This window comes from Oncorhynchus masou, unplaced genomic scaffold (assembly GCF_036934945.1).
Source record: "Oncorhynchus masou masou isolate Uvic2021 unplaced genomic scaffold, UVic_Omas_1.1 unplaced_scaffold_4754, whole genome shotgun sequence".
NCBI classification, from domain to species: domain Eukaryota; kingdom Metazoa; phylum Chordata; class Actinopteri; order Salmoniformes; family Salmonidae; genus Oncorhynchus; species Oncorhynchus masou.
In genome coordinates, this window is record NW_027011149.1 from 5,001 (window position 1) to 22,500 (window position 17,500).

General features: G+C 41.4%; 1 protein-coding gene across 1 annotated transcript; it reads left to right on the plus strand.

The window, feature by feature from the left end:
* Positions 1 to 783: 783 nt before the first annotated feature.
* On the plus strand, positions 784 to 12,513 carry LOC135535303 (NADH-ubiquinone oxidoreductase chain 5-like; the record flags this gene model as incomplete). The annotated part of the gene is made up of 7 exons (XM_064961967.1): positions 784 to 1,016; positions 1,333 to 1,469; positions 2,100 to 2,150; positions 2,839 to 2,858; positions 4,847 to 5,076; positions 6,109 to 6,436; positions 12,152 to 12,513. Coding segments are annotated over 7 exons (1,361 nt in total), but the record flags the coding sequence as incomplete, so codon positions are not given.
* Between the last annotated feature and the right edge of the window lie 4,987 nt (positions 12,514 to 17,500).

Sequence of the window (17,500 nt, forward strand, 5' to 3'; positions counted from 1 at the left end):
CTTCTTCTACTGCTTCTTCTTCTTCTTCTTCTTCTTCTTCTTCTACTGCTGTTTCTTCTTCCTCTACTGCTTCTTCTTCTTCCTCTACTGCTTCTTCTTCTTCTACTGCTGCTGCTTCTTCTTCTTCTACAGCTTCTTCTTCTACTGCTTCTTCTTCTTCTACTGCTTCTTCTTCTACTGCTTCTTCTACTACTGCTGCTCCTTCTACAGCTGCTTCCCCTTCTACAGCTGCTTCTCCTTCTCCTACTGCTTCTTCTTTTTCTTCTACTGCTTCTTCTTCTTCTTCTACTGCTTCTTCTTCTTCTTCTACTGCTTCTTCTTCTACTGCTTCTTCTTCTACTGCTTCTTTTTCTTCTGCTGCTTCTTCTTCTACTGCTTCTTCTTCTACTGCTTCTTCTTCTGCTGCTGCTTCTTCTTCTTCTACTGCTTCTTCTTCTACTTCTTCTTCTTCTTCTTCTTCTTCTTCTTCTTCTACTGCTGCTTCCTCTTCCTCTACTGCTGCTTCTTCTTCTTCTACTGCTTCTTCTTCTTCTTCTACTGCTGCTTCCTCTTCTTCTGCTGCTGCTTCTTCTTCTTCTACTGCTTCTTCTTCTTCTTCTACTGCTGCTGCTTCTTCTTCTGCTGCTGCTTCTTCTGCTGCTGCTTCTTCTTCTTCTACTGCTTCTTCTTCTTCTACTTCTTCTTCTTCTTCTTCTACTGCTGCTTCTTCTTCCTCTACTGCTTCTTCTTCTTCCTCTACTGCTTCTTCTTCTTCTACTGCTGCTGCTTCTTCTTCTTCTACAGCTTCTTCTTCTACTGCTTCTTCTTCTTCTACTGCTTCTTCTTCTACTGCTTCTTCTACTACTGCTGCTCCTTCTACAGCTGCTTCTCCTTCTACAGCTGCTTCTCCTTCTCCTACTGCTTCTTCTTCTTCTTCTACTGCTTCTTCTTCTTCTTCTTCTACTGCTTCTTCTTCTACTGCTTCTTCTTCTACTGCTTCTTTGCCTTCCTCTTCTACTGCTTCTTCATCTTCTACTGCTTCTTCTTATTCTACTGCTTCTTCTTCTACTGCTTCTTCTTCTTCTACTGCTTCTTCTTCTTCTGCTGCTTCTTCTTCTTCTGCTGCTTCTTCTTCGTCTACTGCTTCTTCTTCTTCTACTGCTTCTTCTTCTGCTGCTGCTTCTTCTTCTTCTACTGCTTCTTCTTCTTCTACTTCTTCTTCTTCTTCTACTGCTGCTTCTTCTTCCTCTACTTCTTCTTCTTCTTCCTCTACTGCTTCTTCTTCTTCTACTGCTGCTGCTTCTTCTTCTTCTACAGCTTCTTCCTCTACTGCTTCTTCTTCTTCTACTGCTTCTTCTTCTACTGCTTCTTCTTCTTCTACTACTGCTGCTCCTTCTTCTTCTACAGCTGCTTCTCCTTCTCCTACTGCTTCTTCTTCTTCTACTGCTTCTTCTTCTTCTTCTACTGCTTCTTCTTCTTCTTCTTCTACTGCTTCTTCTTCTTCTTCTACTGCTTCTTCTACTTCTACTGCTTCTTCTTCTTCTTCTACTGCTTCTTCTTCTTCTACTGCTTCTTTGCCTTCTTCTTCTACTGCTTCTTCTTCTTCTACTGCTTCTTCTTCTTCTACTGCTTCTTCTTCTTCTACTGCTTCTTCTTCTTCTTCTGCTACTTCTTCTTCCTCTACTGCTTCTTCTTCCTCCTCTACTGCTTCTTCTTCTTCTACTGCTGCTGCTTCTTCTTCTTCTACAGCTTCTTCTTCTACTGCTACTTCTTCTTCTACTGCTTCTTCTTCTACTGCTTCTTCTTCTTCTACTACTGCTGCTCCTTCTTCTTCTACAGCTGCTTCTCCTTCTCCTACTGCTTCTTCTTCTTCTACTGCTTCTTCTTCTTCTTCTACTGCTTCTTCTTCTTCTTCTACTGCTTCTTCTTCTTCTACTGCTTCTTCTTCTTCTTCTTCTACTGCTTCTTCTTCTACTGCTTCTTCTTCTTCTACTGCTGCTCATTCTTCTTCTACAGCTGCTTCTCCTTCTCCTACTGCTACTTCTTCTTCTACTGCTTCTTTGCCTTCTTCTTCTACTGCTTCTTCTTCTACTGCTTCTTCTTCTTCTACTGCTTCTTCTTCTTCTTCTTCTACTGCTGCTGCTTCTTCTTCTGCTGCTGCTTCTTCTTCTTCTGCTGCTTCTTCTTCTTCTACTGCTTCTTCTTCTTCTACTGCTTCTTCTTCTGCTGCTGCTTCTTCTTCTTCTACTGCTTCTTCTTCTTCTACTTCTTCTTCTTCTTCTTCTACTGCTGCTTCTTCTTCTTCTTCTACTGCTTCTTCTTCTTCTTCTACTGCTTCTTCTACTTCTACTGCTTCTTCTTCTTCTTCTACTGCTTCTTCTTCTTCTACTGCTTCTTTGCCTTCTTCTTCTACTGCTTCTTCTTCTTCTACTGCTTCTTCTTCTTCTACTGATTCTTCTTCTTCTACTGCTTCTTCTTCTTCTACTGCTTCTTCTTCTTCTTCTACTGCTGCTTCTTCTTCCTCTACTGCTTCTTCTTCCTCCTCTACTGCTTCTTCTTCTTCTACTGCTGCTGCTTCTTCTTCTTCTACAGCTTCTTCTACTGCTACTTCTTCTTCTACTGCTTCTTCTTCTACTGCTTCTTCTTCTTCTACTACTGCTGCTCCTTCTTCTTCTACAGCTGCTTCTCCTTCTCCTACTGCTTCTTCTTCTTCTACTGCTTCTTCTTCTTCTTCTTCTACTGCTTCTTCTTCTTCTTCTACTGCTTCTTCTTCTTCTACTGCTTCTTCTTCTTCTTCTTCTACTGCTTCTTCTTCTACTGCTTCTTCTTCTTCTACTGCTGCTCATTCTTCTTCTACAGCTGCTTCTCCTTCTCCTACTGCTACTTCTTCTTCTACTGCTTCTTTGCCTTCTTCTACTGCTTCTTCTTCTACTGCTTCTTCTTCTTCTACTGCTTCTTCTTCTTCTACTGCTTATTCTTCTTCTTCTTCTACTGCTGCTGCTTCTTCTTCTGCTGCTGCTTCTTCTTCTTCTGCTGCTTCTTCTTCTTCTACTGCTTCTTCTTCTGCTGCTGCTTCTTCTTCTTCTACTGCTTCTTCTTCTTCTACTTCTTCTTCTTCTTCTTCTACTGCTGCTTCTTCTTCCTCTACTGCTGCTTCTTCTTCCTCTACTGCTTCTTCTTCTTCTACTGCTGCTGCTTCTTCTTCTTCTACAGCTTCTTCCTCTACTGCTTCTTCTTCTTCTACTGCTTCTTCTTCTACTGCTTCTTCTTCTTCTACTACTGCTGTTCCTTCTTCTTCTACAGCTGCTTCTCCTTCTCCTACTGCTTCTTCTTCTTCTACTGCTTCTTCTTCTTCTTCTACTGCTTCTTCTTCTTCTGCTGCTTCTTCTTCTTCTTCTACTGCTTCTTCTTCTTCTACTACTGCTTCTTCTTCTTCTACTGCTTCTTCTTCTTCTTCTACTGCTTCTTCTTCTTCTACTGCTTCTTCTTCTTCTTCTACTGCTTCTTCTTCTTCTACTGCTTCTTTGCCTTCTTCTTCTACTGCTTCTTCTTCTTCTACTGCTTCTTCTTCTTCTACTGCTTCTTCTTCTTCTGCTTCTTCTTCTTCTACTGCTTCTTCTTCTTCTTCTACTGCTGCTTCTTCTTCCTCCTCTACTGCTTCTTCTTCTTCTACTGCTGCTGCTTCTTCTTCTTCTACAGCTTCTTCTTCTACTGCTACTTCTTCTTCTACTGCTTCTTCTTCTACTGCTTCTTCTTCTTCTACTACTGCTGCTCCTTCTTCTTCTACAGCTGCTTCTCCTTCTCCTACTGCTTCTTCTTCTTCTACTGCTTCTTCTTCTTCTTCTTCTACTGCTTCTTCTTCTTCTTCTACTGCTTCTTCTTCTTCTACTGCTTCTTCTTCTTCTTCTTCTACTGCTTCTTCTTCTACTGCTTCTTCTTCTTCTACTGCTGCTGCTTCTTCTTCTTCTACAGCTTCTTCTTCTACTGCTACTTCTTCTCTACTGCTTCTTCTTCACTGCTTCTTCTTCTTCTACTGCTGCTCATTCTTCTTCTACAGCTGCTTCTCCTTCTCCTACTGCTACTTCTTCTTCTACTGCTTCTTTGCCTTCTTCTTCTACTGCTTCTTCTTCTACTGCTTCTTCTTCTTCTACTGCTTCTTCTTCTTCTTCTACTGCTGCTGCTTCTTCTTCTGCTGCTGCTTCTTCTTCTTCTGCTGCTTCTTCTTCTTCTACTGCTTCTTCTTCTTCTACTGCTTCTTCTTCTGCTGCTGCTTCTTCTTCTTCTACTGCTTCTTCTTCTTCTACTGCTTCTTTGCCTTCTTCTTCTACTGCTTCTTCTTCTTCTACTGCTTCTTCTTCTTCTACTGCTTCTTCTTCTTCTACTGCTTCTTCTTCTTCTTCTACTGCTGCTTCTTCTTCCTCTACTGCTTCTTCTTCCTCCTCTACTGCTTCTTCTTCTTCTACTGCTGCTTCTTCTTCTTCTACTGCTTCTTCTTCTACTGCTTCTTCTTCTTCTTCTTCTGCTGCTTCTTCTTCCTCTACTGCTTCTTCTTCTTCTTCTACTGCTTCTTCTTCTTCTGCTGCTGCTTCTTCTTCTTCTACTGCTTCTTCTTCTTCTGCTGCTTCTTCTTCTGCTGCTTCTTCTTCTTCTACTGCTGCTGCTTCTTCTGCTGCTGCTTCTTCTTCTTCTACTGCTTCTTCTTCTTCTACTGCTTCTTCTTCTGCTGCTGCTTCTTCTTCTTCTTCTACTGCTTCTTCTTCTACTGCTTCTTCTTCTTCTACTGCTGCTTCTTCTTCCTCTACTGCTTCTTCTTCTTCCTCTACTGCTTCTTCTTCTTCTACTGCTGCTGCTTCTTCTTCTTCTACAGCTTCTTCTTCTACTGCTTCTTCTTCTTCTACTGCTTCTTCTTCTCCTGCTTCTTCTACTACTGCTGCTCCTTCTACAGCTGCTTCTCCTTCTACAGCTGCTTCTCCTTCTCCTACTGCTTCTTCTTCTTCTTCTACTGCTTCTTCTTCTTCTTCTACTGCTTCTTCTTCTTCTGCTTCTTCTTCTACTGCTTCTTTGCCTTCCTCTTCTACTGCTTCTTCTTCTTCTACTGCTTCTTCTTATTCTACTGCTTCTTCTTCTACTGCTTCTTCTTCTTCTACTGCTTCTTCTTCTGCTGCTGCTTCTTCTTCTTCTACTGCTTCTTCTTCTTCTACTTCTTCTTCTTCTTCTTCTACTGCTGCTTCCTCTTCCTCTACTGCTGCTTCTTCTTCTTCTACTGCTTCTTCTTCTTCTTCTACTGCTGCTGCTTCTTCTTCTGCTGCTGCTTCTTCTTCTTCTGCTGCTTCTTCTTCTTCTACTGCTTCTTCTTCTACTGCTTCTTCTTCTGCTGCTGCTTCTTCTTCTTCTACTGCTTCTTCTTCTTCTTCTTCTTCTTCTACTGCTGTTTCTTCTTCCTCTACTGCTTCTTCTTCTTCTACTGCTGCTGCTTCTTCTTCTTCTACAGCTTCTTCTTCTACTGCTTCTTCTTCTTCTACTGCTTCTTCTTCTACTGCTTCTTCTACTACTGCTGCTCCTTCTACAGCTGCTTCCCCTTCTACAGCTGCTTCTCCTTCTCCTACTGCTTCTTCTTTTTCTTCTACTGCTTCTTCTTCTTCTTCTACTGCTTCTTCTTCTTCTTCTACTGCTTCTTCTTCTACTGCTTCTTCTTCTACTGCTTCTTTTTTCTTCTGCTGCTTCTTCTTCTACTGCTTCTTCTTCTACTGCTTCTTCTTCTGCTGCTCTTCTTCTTCTTCTACTGCTTCTTCTTCTACTTCTTCTTCTTCTTCTTCTTCTTCTTCTTCTTCTACTGCTGCTTCCTCTTCTCTACTACTGCTTCTTCTTCTTCTACTGCTTCTTCTTCTTCTTCTACTGCTTCCTCTTCTTCTGCTGCTTCTTCTTCTTCTACTGCTTCTTCTTCTTCTTCTACTGCTTCTTCTTCTGCTGCTGCTTCTTCTGCTGCTGCTTCTTCTTCTTCTACTGCTTCTTCTTCTTCTACTTCTTCTTCTTCTTCTTCTACTGCTGCTTCTTCTTCCTCTACTGCTTCTTCTTCTTCCTCTACTGCTTCTTCTTCTTCTACTGCTGCTGCTTCTTCTTCTTCTACAGCTTCTTCTTCTACTGCTTCTTCTTCTTCTACTGCTTCTTCTTCTACTGCTTCTTCTACTACTTGCTTCTTCTACAGCTGCTTCTCCTTCTACAGCTGCTTCTCCTTCTCCTACTGCTTCTTCTTCTTCTTCTACTACTTCTTCTTCTTCTTCTTCTACTGCTTCTTCTTCTACTGCTTCTTCTTCTACTGCTTCTTTGCCTTCCTCTTCTACTGCTTCTTCATCTTCTACTGCTTCTTCTTATTCTACTGCTTCTTCTTCTACTGCTTCTTCTTCTTCTACTGCTTCTTCTTCTTCTGCTGCTTCTTCTTCTTCTGCTCTTCTTCTTCGTCTACTGCTTCTTCTTCTTCTACTGCTTCTTCTTCTGCTGCTGCTTCTTCTTCTTCTACTGCTTCTTCTTCTTCTACTTCTTCTTCTTCTTCTACTGCTGCTTCTTCTTCCTCTACTTCTTCTTCTTCTTCCTCTACTGCTTCTTCTTCTTCTACTGCTGCTGCTTCTTCTTCTTCTACAGCTTCTTCCTCTACTGCTTCTTCTTCTTCTACTGCTTCTTCTTCTACTGCTTCTTCTTCTTCTACTACTGCTGCTCCTTCTTCTTCTACAGCTGCTTCTCCTTCTCCTACTGCTTCTTCTTCTTCTACTGCTTCTTCTTCTTCTTCTACTGCTTCTTCTTCTTCTTCTTCTACTGCTTCTTCTTCTTCTTCTACTGCTTCTTCTACTTCTACTGCTTCTTCTTCTTCTTCTACTGCTTCTTCTTCTTCTACTGCTTCTTTGCCTTCTTCTTCTACTGCTTCTTCTTCTTCTACTGCTTCTTCTTCTTCTACTGCTTCTTCTTCTTCTACTGCTTCTTCTTCTTCTTCTGCTACTTCTTCTTCCTCTACTGCTTCTTCTTCCTCCTCTACTGCTTCTTCTTCTTCTACTGCTGCTGCTTCTTCTTCTTCTACAGCTTCTTCTTCTACTGCTACTTCTTCTTCTACTGCTTCTTCTTCTACTGCTTCTTCTTCTTCTACTACTGCTGCTCCTTCTTCTTCTACAGCTGCTTCTCCTTCTCCTACTGCTTCTTCTTCTTCTACTGCTTCTTCTTCTTCTTCTACTGCTTCTTCTTCTTCTTCTACTGCTTCTTCTTCTTCTACTGCTTCTTCTTCTTCTTCTTCTTCTACTGCTTCTTCTTCTACTGCTTCTTCTTCTACTGCTGCTCATTCTTCTTCTACAGCTGCTTCTCCTTCTCCTACTGCTACTTCTTCTTCTACTGCTTCTTTGCCTTCTTCTTCTACTGCTTCTTCTTCTACTGCTTCTTCTTCTTCTACTGCTTCTTCTTCTTCTTCTTCTACTGCTGCTGCTTCTTCTTCTGCTGCTGCTTCTTCTTCTTCTGCTGCTTCTTCTTCTTCTACTGCTTCTTCTTCTTCTACTGCTTCTTCTTCTGCTGCTGCTTCTTCTTCTTCTACTGCTTCTTCTTCTTCTACTTCTTCTTCTTCTTCTTCTACTGCTGCTTCTTCTTCTTCTTCTACTGCTTCTTCTTCTTCTTCTACTGCTTCTTCTACTTCTACTGCTTCTTCTTCTTCTTCTACTGCTTCTTCTTCTTCTACTGCTTCTTTGCCTTCTTCTTCTACTGCTTCTTCTTCTTCTACTGCTTCTTCTTCTTCTACTGATTCTTCTTCTTCTACTGCTTCTTCTTCTTCTACTGCTTCTTCTTCTTCTTCTACTGCTGCTTCTTCTTCCTCTACTGCTTCTTCTTCCTCCTCTACTGCTTCTTCTTCTTCTACTGCTGCTGCTTCTTCTTCTTCTACAGCTTCTTCTACTGCTACTTCTTCTTCTACTGCTTCTTCTTCTACTGCTTCTTCTTCTTCTACTACTGCTGCTCCTTCTTCTTCTACAGCTGCTTCTCCTTCTCCTACTGCTTCTTCTTCTTCTACTGCTTCTTCTTCTTCTTCTTCTACTGCTTCTTCTTCTTCTTCTACTGCTTCTTCTTCTTCTACTGCTTCTTCTTCTTCTTCTTCTACTGCTTCTTCTTCTACTGCTTCTTCTTCTTCTACTGCTGCTCATTCTTCTTCTACAGCTGCTTCTCCTTCTCCTACTGCTACTTCTTCTTCTACTGCTTCTTTGCCTTCTTCTTCTACTGCTTCTTCTTCTACTGCTTCTTCTTCTTCTACTGCTTCTTCTTCTTCTACTGCTTCTTCTTCTTCTTCTTCTACTGCTGCTGCTTCTTCTTCTGCTGCTGCTTCTTCTTCTTCTGCTGCTTCTTCTTCTTCTACTGCTTCTTCTTCTGCTGCTGCTTCTTCTTCTTCTACTGCTTCTTCTTCTTCTACTTCTTCTTCTTCTTCTTCTACTGCTGCTTCTTCTTCCTCTACTGCTTCTTCTTCTTCCTCTACTGCTTCTTCTTCTTCTACTGCTGCTGCTTCTTCTTCTTCTACAGCTTCTTCCTCTACTGCTTCTTCTTCTTCTACTGCTTCTTCTTCTACTGCTTCTTCTTCTTCTACTACTGCTGTTCCTTCTTCTTCTACAGCTGCTTCTCCTTCTCCTACTGCTTCTTCTTCTTCTACTGCTTCTTCTTCTTCTTCTACTGCTTCTTCTTCTTCTGCTGCTTCTTCTTCTTCTTCTACTGCTTCTTCTTCTTCTACTACTGCTTCTTCTTCTTCTACTGCTTCTTCTTCTTCTTCTACTGCTTCTTCTTCTTCTACTGCTTCTTCTTCTTCTTCTACTGCTTCTTCTTCTTCTACTGCTTCTTTGCCTTCTTCTTCTACTGCTTCTTCTTCCTCCTCTACTGCTTCTTCTTCTTCTACTGCTGCTGCTTCTTCTTCTTCTACAGCTTCTTCTTCTACTGCTACTTCTTCTTCTACTGCTTCTTCTTCTACTGCTTCTTCTTCTTCTACTACTGCTGCTCCTTCTTCTTCTACAGCTGCTTCTCCTTCTCCTACTGCTTCTTCTTCTTCTACTGCTTCTTCTTCTTCTTCTACTGCTTCTTCTTCTTCTTCTACTGCTTCTTCTTCTTCTACTGCTTCTTCTTCTTCTTCTTCTTCTACTGCTTCTTCTTCTACTGCTTCTTCTTCTTCTACTGCTGCTCATTCTTCTTCTACAGCTGCTTCTCCTTCTCCTACTGCTACTTCTTCTTCTACTGCTTCTTTGCCTTCTTCTTCTACTGCTTCTTCTTCTACTGCTTCTTCTTCTTCTACTGCTTCTTCTTCTTCTTCTTCTACTGCTGCTGCTTCTTCTTCTGCTGCTGCTTCTTCTTCTTCTGCTGCTTCATCTTCTTCTACTGCTTCTTCTTCTTCTACTGCTTCTTCTTCTGCTGCTGCTTCTTCTTCTTCTACTGCTTCTTCTTCTTCTACTTCTTCTTCTTCTTCTTCTACTGCTGCTTCTTCTTCTTCTTCTACTGCTTCTTCTTCTTCTTCTACTGCTTCTTCTACTTCTACTGCTTCTTCTTCTTCTTCTACTGCTTCTTCTTCTTCTACTGCTTCTTTGCCTTCTTCTTCTACTGCTTCTTCTTCTTCTACTGCTTCTTCTTCTTCTACTGATTCTTCTTCTTCTACTGCTTCTTCTTCTTCTACTGCTTCTTCTTCTTCTTCTACTGCTGCTTCTTCTTCCTCTACTGCTTCTTCTTCCTCCTCTACTGCTTCTTCTTCTTCTACTGCTGCTGCTTCTTCTTCTTCTACAGCTTCTTCTACTGCTACTTCTTCTTCTACTGCTTCTTCTTCTACTGCTTCTTCTTCTTCTACTACTGCTGCTCCTTCTTCTTCTACAGCTGCTTCTCCTTCTCCTACTGCTTCTTCTTCTTCTACTGCTTCTTCTTCTTCTTCTTCTACTGCTTCTTCTTCTTCTTCTACTGCTTCTTCTTCTTCTACTGCTTCTTCTTCTTCTTCTTCTACTGCTTCTTCTTCTACTGCTTCTTCTTCTTCTACTGCTGCTCATTCTTCTTCTACAGCTGCTTCTCCTTCTCCTACTGCTACTTCTTCTTCTACTGCTTCTTTGCCTTCTTCTTCTACTGCTTCTTCTTCTACTGCTTCTTCTTCTTCTACTGCTTCTTCTTCTTCTACTGCTTCTTCTTCTTCTTCTTCTACTGCTGCTGCTTCTTCTTCTGCTGCTGCTTCTTCTTCTTCTGCTGCTTCTTCTTCTTCTACTGCTTCTTCTTCTGCTGCTGCTTCTTCTTCTTCTACTGCTTCTTCTTCTTCTACTTCTTCTTCTTCTTCTTCTACTGCTGCTTCTTCTTCCTCTACTGCTTCTTCTTCTTCCTCTACTGCTTCTTCTTCTTCTACTGCTGCTGCTTCTTCTTCTTCTACAGCTTCTTCCTCTACTGCTTCTTCTTCTTCTACTGCTTCTTCTTCTACTGCTTCTTCTTCTTCTACTACTGCTGTTCCTTCTTCTTCTACAGCTGCTTCTCCTTCTCCTACTGCTTCTTCTTCTTCTACTGCTTCTTCTTCTTCTTCTACTGCTTCTTCTTCTTCTGCTGCTTCTTCTTCTTCTTCTACTGCTTCTTCTTCTTCTACTACTGCTTCTTCTTCTTCTTCTTCTTCTTCTTCTTCTACTGCTTCTTCTTCTTCTACTGCTTCTTCTTCTTCTTCTACTGCTTCTTCTTCTTCTACTGCTTCTTTGCCTTCTTCTTCTACTGCTTCTTCTTCTTCTACTGCTTCTTCTTCTTCTACTGCTTCTTCTTCTTCTACTGCTTCTTCTTCTTCTACTGCTTCTTCTTCTTCTTCTACTGCTGCTTCTTCTTCCTCCTCTACTGCTTCTTCTTCTTCTACTGCTGCTGCTTCTTCTTCTTCTACAGCTTCTTCTTCTACTGCTACTTCTTCTTCTACTGCTTCTTCTTCTACTGCTTCTTCTTCTTCTACTACTGCTGCTCCTTCTTCTTCTACAGCTGCTTCTCCTTCTCCTACTGCTTCTTCTTCTTCTACTGCTTCTTCTTCTTCTTCTTCTACTGCTTCTTCTTCTTCTTCTTCTACTGCTTCTTCTTCTTCTACTGCTTCTTCTTCTTCTTCTTCTACTGCTTCTTCTTCTACTGCTTCTTCTTCTTCTACTGCTGCTGCTTCTTCTTCTTCTACAGCTTCTTCTTCTACTGCTACTTCTTCTCTACTGCTTCTTCTTCACTGCTTCTTCTTCTTCTACTGCTGCTCATTCTTCTTCTACAGCTGCTTCTCCTTCTCCTACTGCTACTTCTTCTTCTACTGCTTCTTTGCCTTCTTCTTCTACTGCTTCTTCTTCTACTGCTTCTTCTTCTTCTACTGCTTCTTCTTCTTCTTCTGCTGCTGCTTCTTCTTCTTCTGCTGCTTCTTCTTCTTCTACTGCTTCTTCTTCTTCTACTGCTTCTTCTTCTGCTGCTGCTTCTTCTTCTTCTACTGCTTCTTCTTCTTCTACTGCTTCTTTGCCTTCTTCTTCTACTGCTTCTTCTTCTTCTACTGCTTCTTCTTCTTCTACTGCTTCTTCTTCTTCTACTGCTTCTTCTTCTTCTTCTACTGCTGCTTCTTCTTCCTCTACTGCTTCTTCTTCCTCCTCTACTGCTTCTTCTTCTTCTACTGCTGCTTCTTCTTCTACTGCTTCTTCTTCTTCTTCTACTGCTTCTTCTACTTCTACTGCTTCTTCTTCTTCTTCTACTGCTTCTTCTTCTTCTACTGCTTCTTTGCTTTCTTCTTCTACTGCTTCTTCTTCTTCTACTGCTTCTTCTTCTTCTACTGCTTCTTCTTCTTCTACTGCTTCTTCTTCTTCTTCTACTGCTTCTTCTTCCTCCTCTACTGCTTCTTCTTCTTCTACTGCTGCTTCTTCTTCTACTGCTTCTTCTTCTTCTTCTACTGCTTCTTCTACTTCTACTGCTTCTTCTTCTTCTTCTACTGCTTCTTCTTCTTCTTCTACTGCTTCTTTGCTTTCTTCTTCTACTGCTTCTTCTTCTTCTACTGCTTCTTCTTCTTCTACTGCTTCTTCTTCTTCTACTGCTTCTTCTTCTTCTTCTACTGCTTCTTCTTCTTCTTCTACTGCTGCTTCTTCTTCCTCTACTGCTTCTTCGTCCTCCTCTACTGCTTCTTCTTCTTCTACTGCTGCTGCTTCTTCTTCTTCTACAGCTTCTTCTTCTACTGCAACTTCTTCTTCTACTGCTTCTTCTTCTACTGCTTCTTCTTCTTCTACTACTGCTGCTCCTTCTTCTTCTACAGCTGCTTCTCCTTCTCCTACTGCTTCTTCTTCTTCTACTGCTTCTTATTCTTCTTCTACTGCTTCTTCTTCTTCTTCTACTGCTTCTTCTTCTTCTACTGCTTCTTCTTCTTCTTCTTCTACTGCTTCTTCTTCTACTGCTTCTTCTTCTTCTACTGCTGCTCATTCTTCTTCTACAGCTGCTTCTCCTTCTCCTACTGCTACTTCTTCTTCTACTGCTTCTTTGCCTTCTTCTTCTACTGCTTCTTCTTCTACTGCTTCTTCTTCTTCTACTGCTTCTTCTTCTTCTACTGCTTCTTCTTCTTCTTCTACTGCTGCTGCTTCTTCTTCTGCTGCTGCTTCTTCTTCTTCTGCTGCTTCTTCTTCTTCTACTGCTTCTTCTTCTGCTGCTGCTTCTTCTTCTTCTACTGCTTCTTCTTCTCCTACTTCTTCTTCTTCTTCTTCTACTGCTGCTTCTTCTTCCTCTACTGCTGCTTCTTCTTCCTCTACTGCTTCTTCTTCTTCTACTGCTGCTGCTTCTTCTTCTTCTACAGCTTCTTCCTCTACTGCTTCTTCTTCTTCTACTGCTTCTTCTTCTACTGCTTCTTCTTCTTCTACTACTGCTGTTCCTTCTTCTTCTACAGCTGCTTCTCCTTCTCCTACTGCTTCTTCTTCTTCTACTGCTTCTTCTTCTTCTTCTACTGCTTCTTCTTCTTCTACTGCTTCTTCTTCTTCTTCTTCTACTGCTTCTTCTTCTTCTTCTACTGCTTCTTCTTCTTCTACTGCTTCTTCTTCTTCTTCTACTGCTTCTTCTTCTTCTACTGCTTCTTCTTCTTCTTCTACTGCTTCTTCTTCTTCTACTGCTTCTTTGCCTTCTTCTTCTACTGCTTCTTCTTCTTCTACTGCTTCTTCTTCTTCTACTGCTTCTTCTTCTTCTACTGCTTCTTCTTCTACTGCTTCTTCTTCTTCTTCTACTGCTGCTTCTTCTTCCTCCTCTACTGCTTCTTCTTCTTCTACTGCTGCTGCTTCTTCTTCTTCTACAGCTTCTTCTTCTACTGCTACTTCTTCTTCTACTGCTTCTTCTTCTACTGCTTCTTCTTCTTCTACTACTGCTGCTCCTTCTTCTTCTACAGCTGCTTCTCCTTCTCCTACTGTTTCTTCTTCTTCTACTGCTTCTTCTTCTTCTTCTTCTACTGCTTCTTCTTCTTCTACTGCTTCTTCTTCTTCTACTGCTTCTTCTTCTTCTTCTTCTACTGCTTCTTCTTCTACTGCTTCTTCTTCTTCTACTGCTGCTCATTCTTCTTCTACAGCTGCTTCTCCTTCTCCTACTGCTACTTCTTATTCTACTGCTTCTTTGCCTTCTTCTTCTACTGCTTCTTCTTCTACTGCTTCTTCTTCTTCTACTGCTTCTTCTTCTACTGCTTCTTCTTATTCTACTGCTTCTTCTTCTTCTACTGCTTCTTCTTCTTCTACTGCTTCTTCTACTGCTTCTTCTTCTACTACTTTAACTACTGCTACAAACTGTACTGCAGAAGTTATTTTTCATGTAATGATGAGGCTATATTCCACCTATCCCTGAAATATATAATTTTTCTTTGGAGTCCATCTTACATTTTCATTGTTCAGTCAAATGTGTTTTTATAGGAGGGTCGTTCTTGAATTCAGGTGGTATTTGGAAATAATTTACACTACTGTTAAAGTGTTGGGTCACTTAGAAATGTTCTTGTTTTTGAAAGACAAAAAGAAAATCTCAAAAACATCTCTCTCATTGGGCTTGTTATTAACTTCACAGAGCTCTGTCTGGTGGATGTTGTGTTGTTAGACAGTTGGAGTATTTTATCTGGAGTGAGTTGGGAGAGAGAGAAAGAGACTGGGAGAAAGAGGGAGAGATATAGAGAGAGAGAGACAGAGAGACAGAGAGAGACAGAGAGAGAGAGAGACAGAGAGAGAGAGAGACAGAGAGAGAAACAGAGAGAGACAGAGAAACGGAGAGACAGATAAATTAGAGGGGTTAATTTAGAGGTTTGGTCTGACAGTAGATAAAGTAGAGGGGTTAATATAGAGGTTTGGTCTGACTGTAGATATAGTAGAGGGTAAATATAGAGGTTTGGTCTGACTGTATATATAGTAGAGGGATAAATATAGAGGTTTGGTCTGACTGTAGATATAGTAGAGGGTAAATATAGGGGTTTGGTCTGACTGTATATATAGTAGAGGGATAAATATAGAGGTTTGGTCTGACTGTAGATAAAGTAGAGGGGTTAATATAGAGGTTTGGTCTGACTGTAGATATAGTAGAGGGTAAATATAGAGGTTTGGTCTGACTGTATATATAGTAGAGGGATAAATATAGAGGTTTGGTCTGACTGTATATATAGTAGAGGGATAAATATAGAGGTTTGGTCTGACTGTATATATAGTAGAGGGATAAATATAGAGGTTTGGTCTGACTGTAGATATAGTAGAGGGGTAATGTAGGGGTTTGGTCTGACTGTAGATATAGTAGAGGGGTAAATATATAGATTTGGTCTGACTGTAGATACATACAGGGTAAATGGTCTCAGAGGTCCGTTAAAAGCGCAGAGAGCATCATGAAGAACAAGGAACACACCAGGCAGGTCCGAGATACTGTTGTGAAGAAGTTTAAAGCCGGATTTGGATACAAAAAGATTTCCCAAGCTTTAAACATCCCAAGGAGCACTGTGCAAGCAATAATATTGAAATGGAAGGAGTATCAGACCACTGCAAATCTACCAAGACCTGGCCGTCCCTCTAAACTTTCAGCTCATACAAGGAGAAGACTGATCAGAGATGCAGCCAAGAAGCCCATGATCACTCTGGATGAACTGCAGAGATCTACAGCTGAGGTGGGAGACTCTGTCCATAGGACAACAATCAGTCGTATATTGCACAAATCTGGCCTTTATGGAAGAGTGGCAAGAAGAAAGCCATTTCTTAAAGATATCCATAAAAAGTGTTGTTTAAAGTTTGCCACAAGCCACCTGGGAGACACACCAAACATGTGGAAGAAGGTGCTCTGGTCAGATGAAACGAAAATTGAACTTTTTGGCAACAATGTGTTGGTAACAACGTTATGTTTGGCGTAAAAGCAACACAGCTCATCACCCTGAACACAACATCTCCACTGTCAAACATGGTGGTGGCAGCATCATGGTTTGGGCCTGCTTTTCTTCAGCAGGGACAGGGAAGATGGTTAAAATTGATGGGAAGATGGATGGAGCCAAATACAGGACCATTCTGGAAGAAAACCTGATGGAGTCTGCAAAAGACCTGAGACTGGGACGGAGATTTGTCTTCCAACAAGACAATGATCCAAAACATAAAGCAAAATCTACAATGGAATGGTTCAAAAATAAACATATCCAGGTGTTAGAATGGCCAAGTCAATGTCCAGACCTGAATCCAATCGAGAATCTGTGGAAAGAACTGAAAACTGCTGTTCACAAATGCTCTCCATCCATCCTCACTGAGCTTGAGCTGTTTTGCAAGGAGGAATGGGAAAAAAACTGATAGAGACATACCCCAAGCGACTTACAGCTGTAATCGCAGCAAAAGGTGGCGCTACAAAGTATTAACTTAAGGGGGCTGAATAATTTTGCACACCCAATTTTTCAGTTTTTGATTTGTTAAAAAAGTTAGAAATATCCAATAAATGTAGATATAGTAGAGGGGTAAATATAGGGGTTTGGTCTGACTGTAGATATAGTAGAGGGGTAAATGTAGAGGTTTGGTCTGACTGTATATATAGTAGAGGGGTAAATATAGGGGTTTGGTCTGACTGTAGATATAGTAGAGGGGTAAATGTAGAGGTTTGGTCTGACTGTATATATAGTAGAGGGGTAAATATAGAGGTTTGGTCTGACTGTAGATATAGTAGAGGGGTAAATGTAGAGGTTTGGTCTGACTGTATATATAGTAGAGGGGTAAATATAGGGGTTTGGTCTGACTGTAGATATAGTAGAGGGGTAAATGTAGAGGTTTGGTCTGACTGTATATATAGTAGAGGGGTAAATATAGAGGTTTGGTCTGACTGTAGATATAGTAGAGGGGTAAATATAGAGGTTTGGTCTGACTGTAGATATAGTAGAGGGGTAAATGTAGAGGTTTGGTCTGACTGTATATATAGTAGAGGGGTAAATATAGAGGTTTGGTCTGACTGTATATATAGTAGAGGGGTAAATGTAGAGGTTTGGTCTGACAGTAGATATAGTAGAGGGGTAAATATAGGGGTTTGGTCTGACAGGAGATATAGTATAGAAACAGGAGCAGATTAACAGGCCTTGGCTAATGGATGAAATCGACAGTAGACTGAAGGTAACAGGGTCATTATGATGGGTAGACAGTAGACTGAAGGTCACAGGGTCATTATGATGGGTAGACAGTAGACTGAAGGTAACAGGGTCATTATGATGGGTAGACAGTAGACTGAAGGTAACAGGGTCATTATGATGGGTAGACAGTAGACTGAAGGTCACAGGGTCATTATGATGGGTAGACAGTAGACTGAAGGTAACAGGGTCATTATGATGGGTAGACAGTAGACTGAAGGTAACAGGGTCATTATGATGGGTAGACAGTAGACTGAAGGTAACAGGGTCATTATGATGGGTAGACAGTAGACTGAAGGTAACAGGGTCATTATGATGGGTAGACAGTAGACTGAAGGTAACAGGGTCATTATGATGGGTCGACAGTAGACTGAAGGTAACAGGGTCATTATGATGGGTAGACAGTAGACTGAAGGTCACAGGGTCATTATGATGGGTAGACAGTAGACTGAAGGTAACAGGGTCATTATGATGGGTAGACAGTAGACTGAAGGTAACAGGGACATTATGATGGGTCGACAGTAGACTGAAGGTAACAGGGTCATTATGATGGGTAGACAGTAGACAGTAGACTGAAGGTAACAGGGTCATTATGATGGGTAGACAGTAGACTGAAGGTAACAGGGTTATTATGATGGGTAGACAGTAGACTGAAGGTAACAGGGTCATTATGATGGGTAGACAGTAGACAGTAGACTGAAGGTAACAGGGACATTATGATGGGTCGACAGTAGACTGAAGGTCACGGGGTCATTATGATGGGTAGACAGTAGACTGAAGGTAACAGGGTCATTATGATGGGTCGACAGTAGACAGTAGACTGAAGGTCACAGGGTCATTATGATGGGTAGACAGTAGACTGAAGGTAACAGGGTCATTATGATGGGTAGACAGTAGACTGAAGGTAACAGGGCCATTTTGATGGGTCGACAG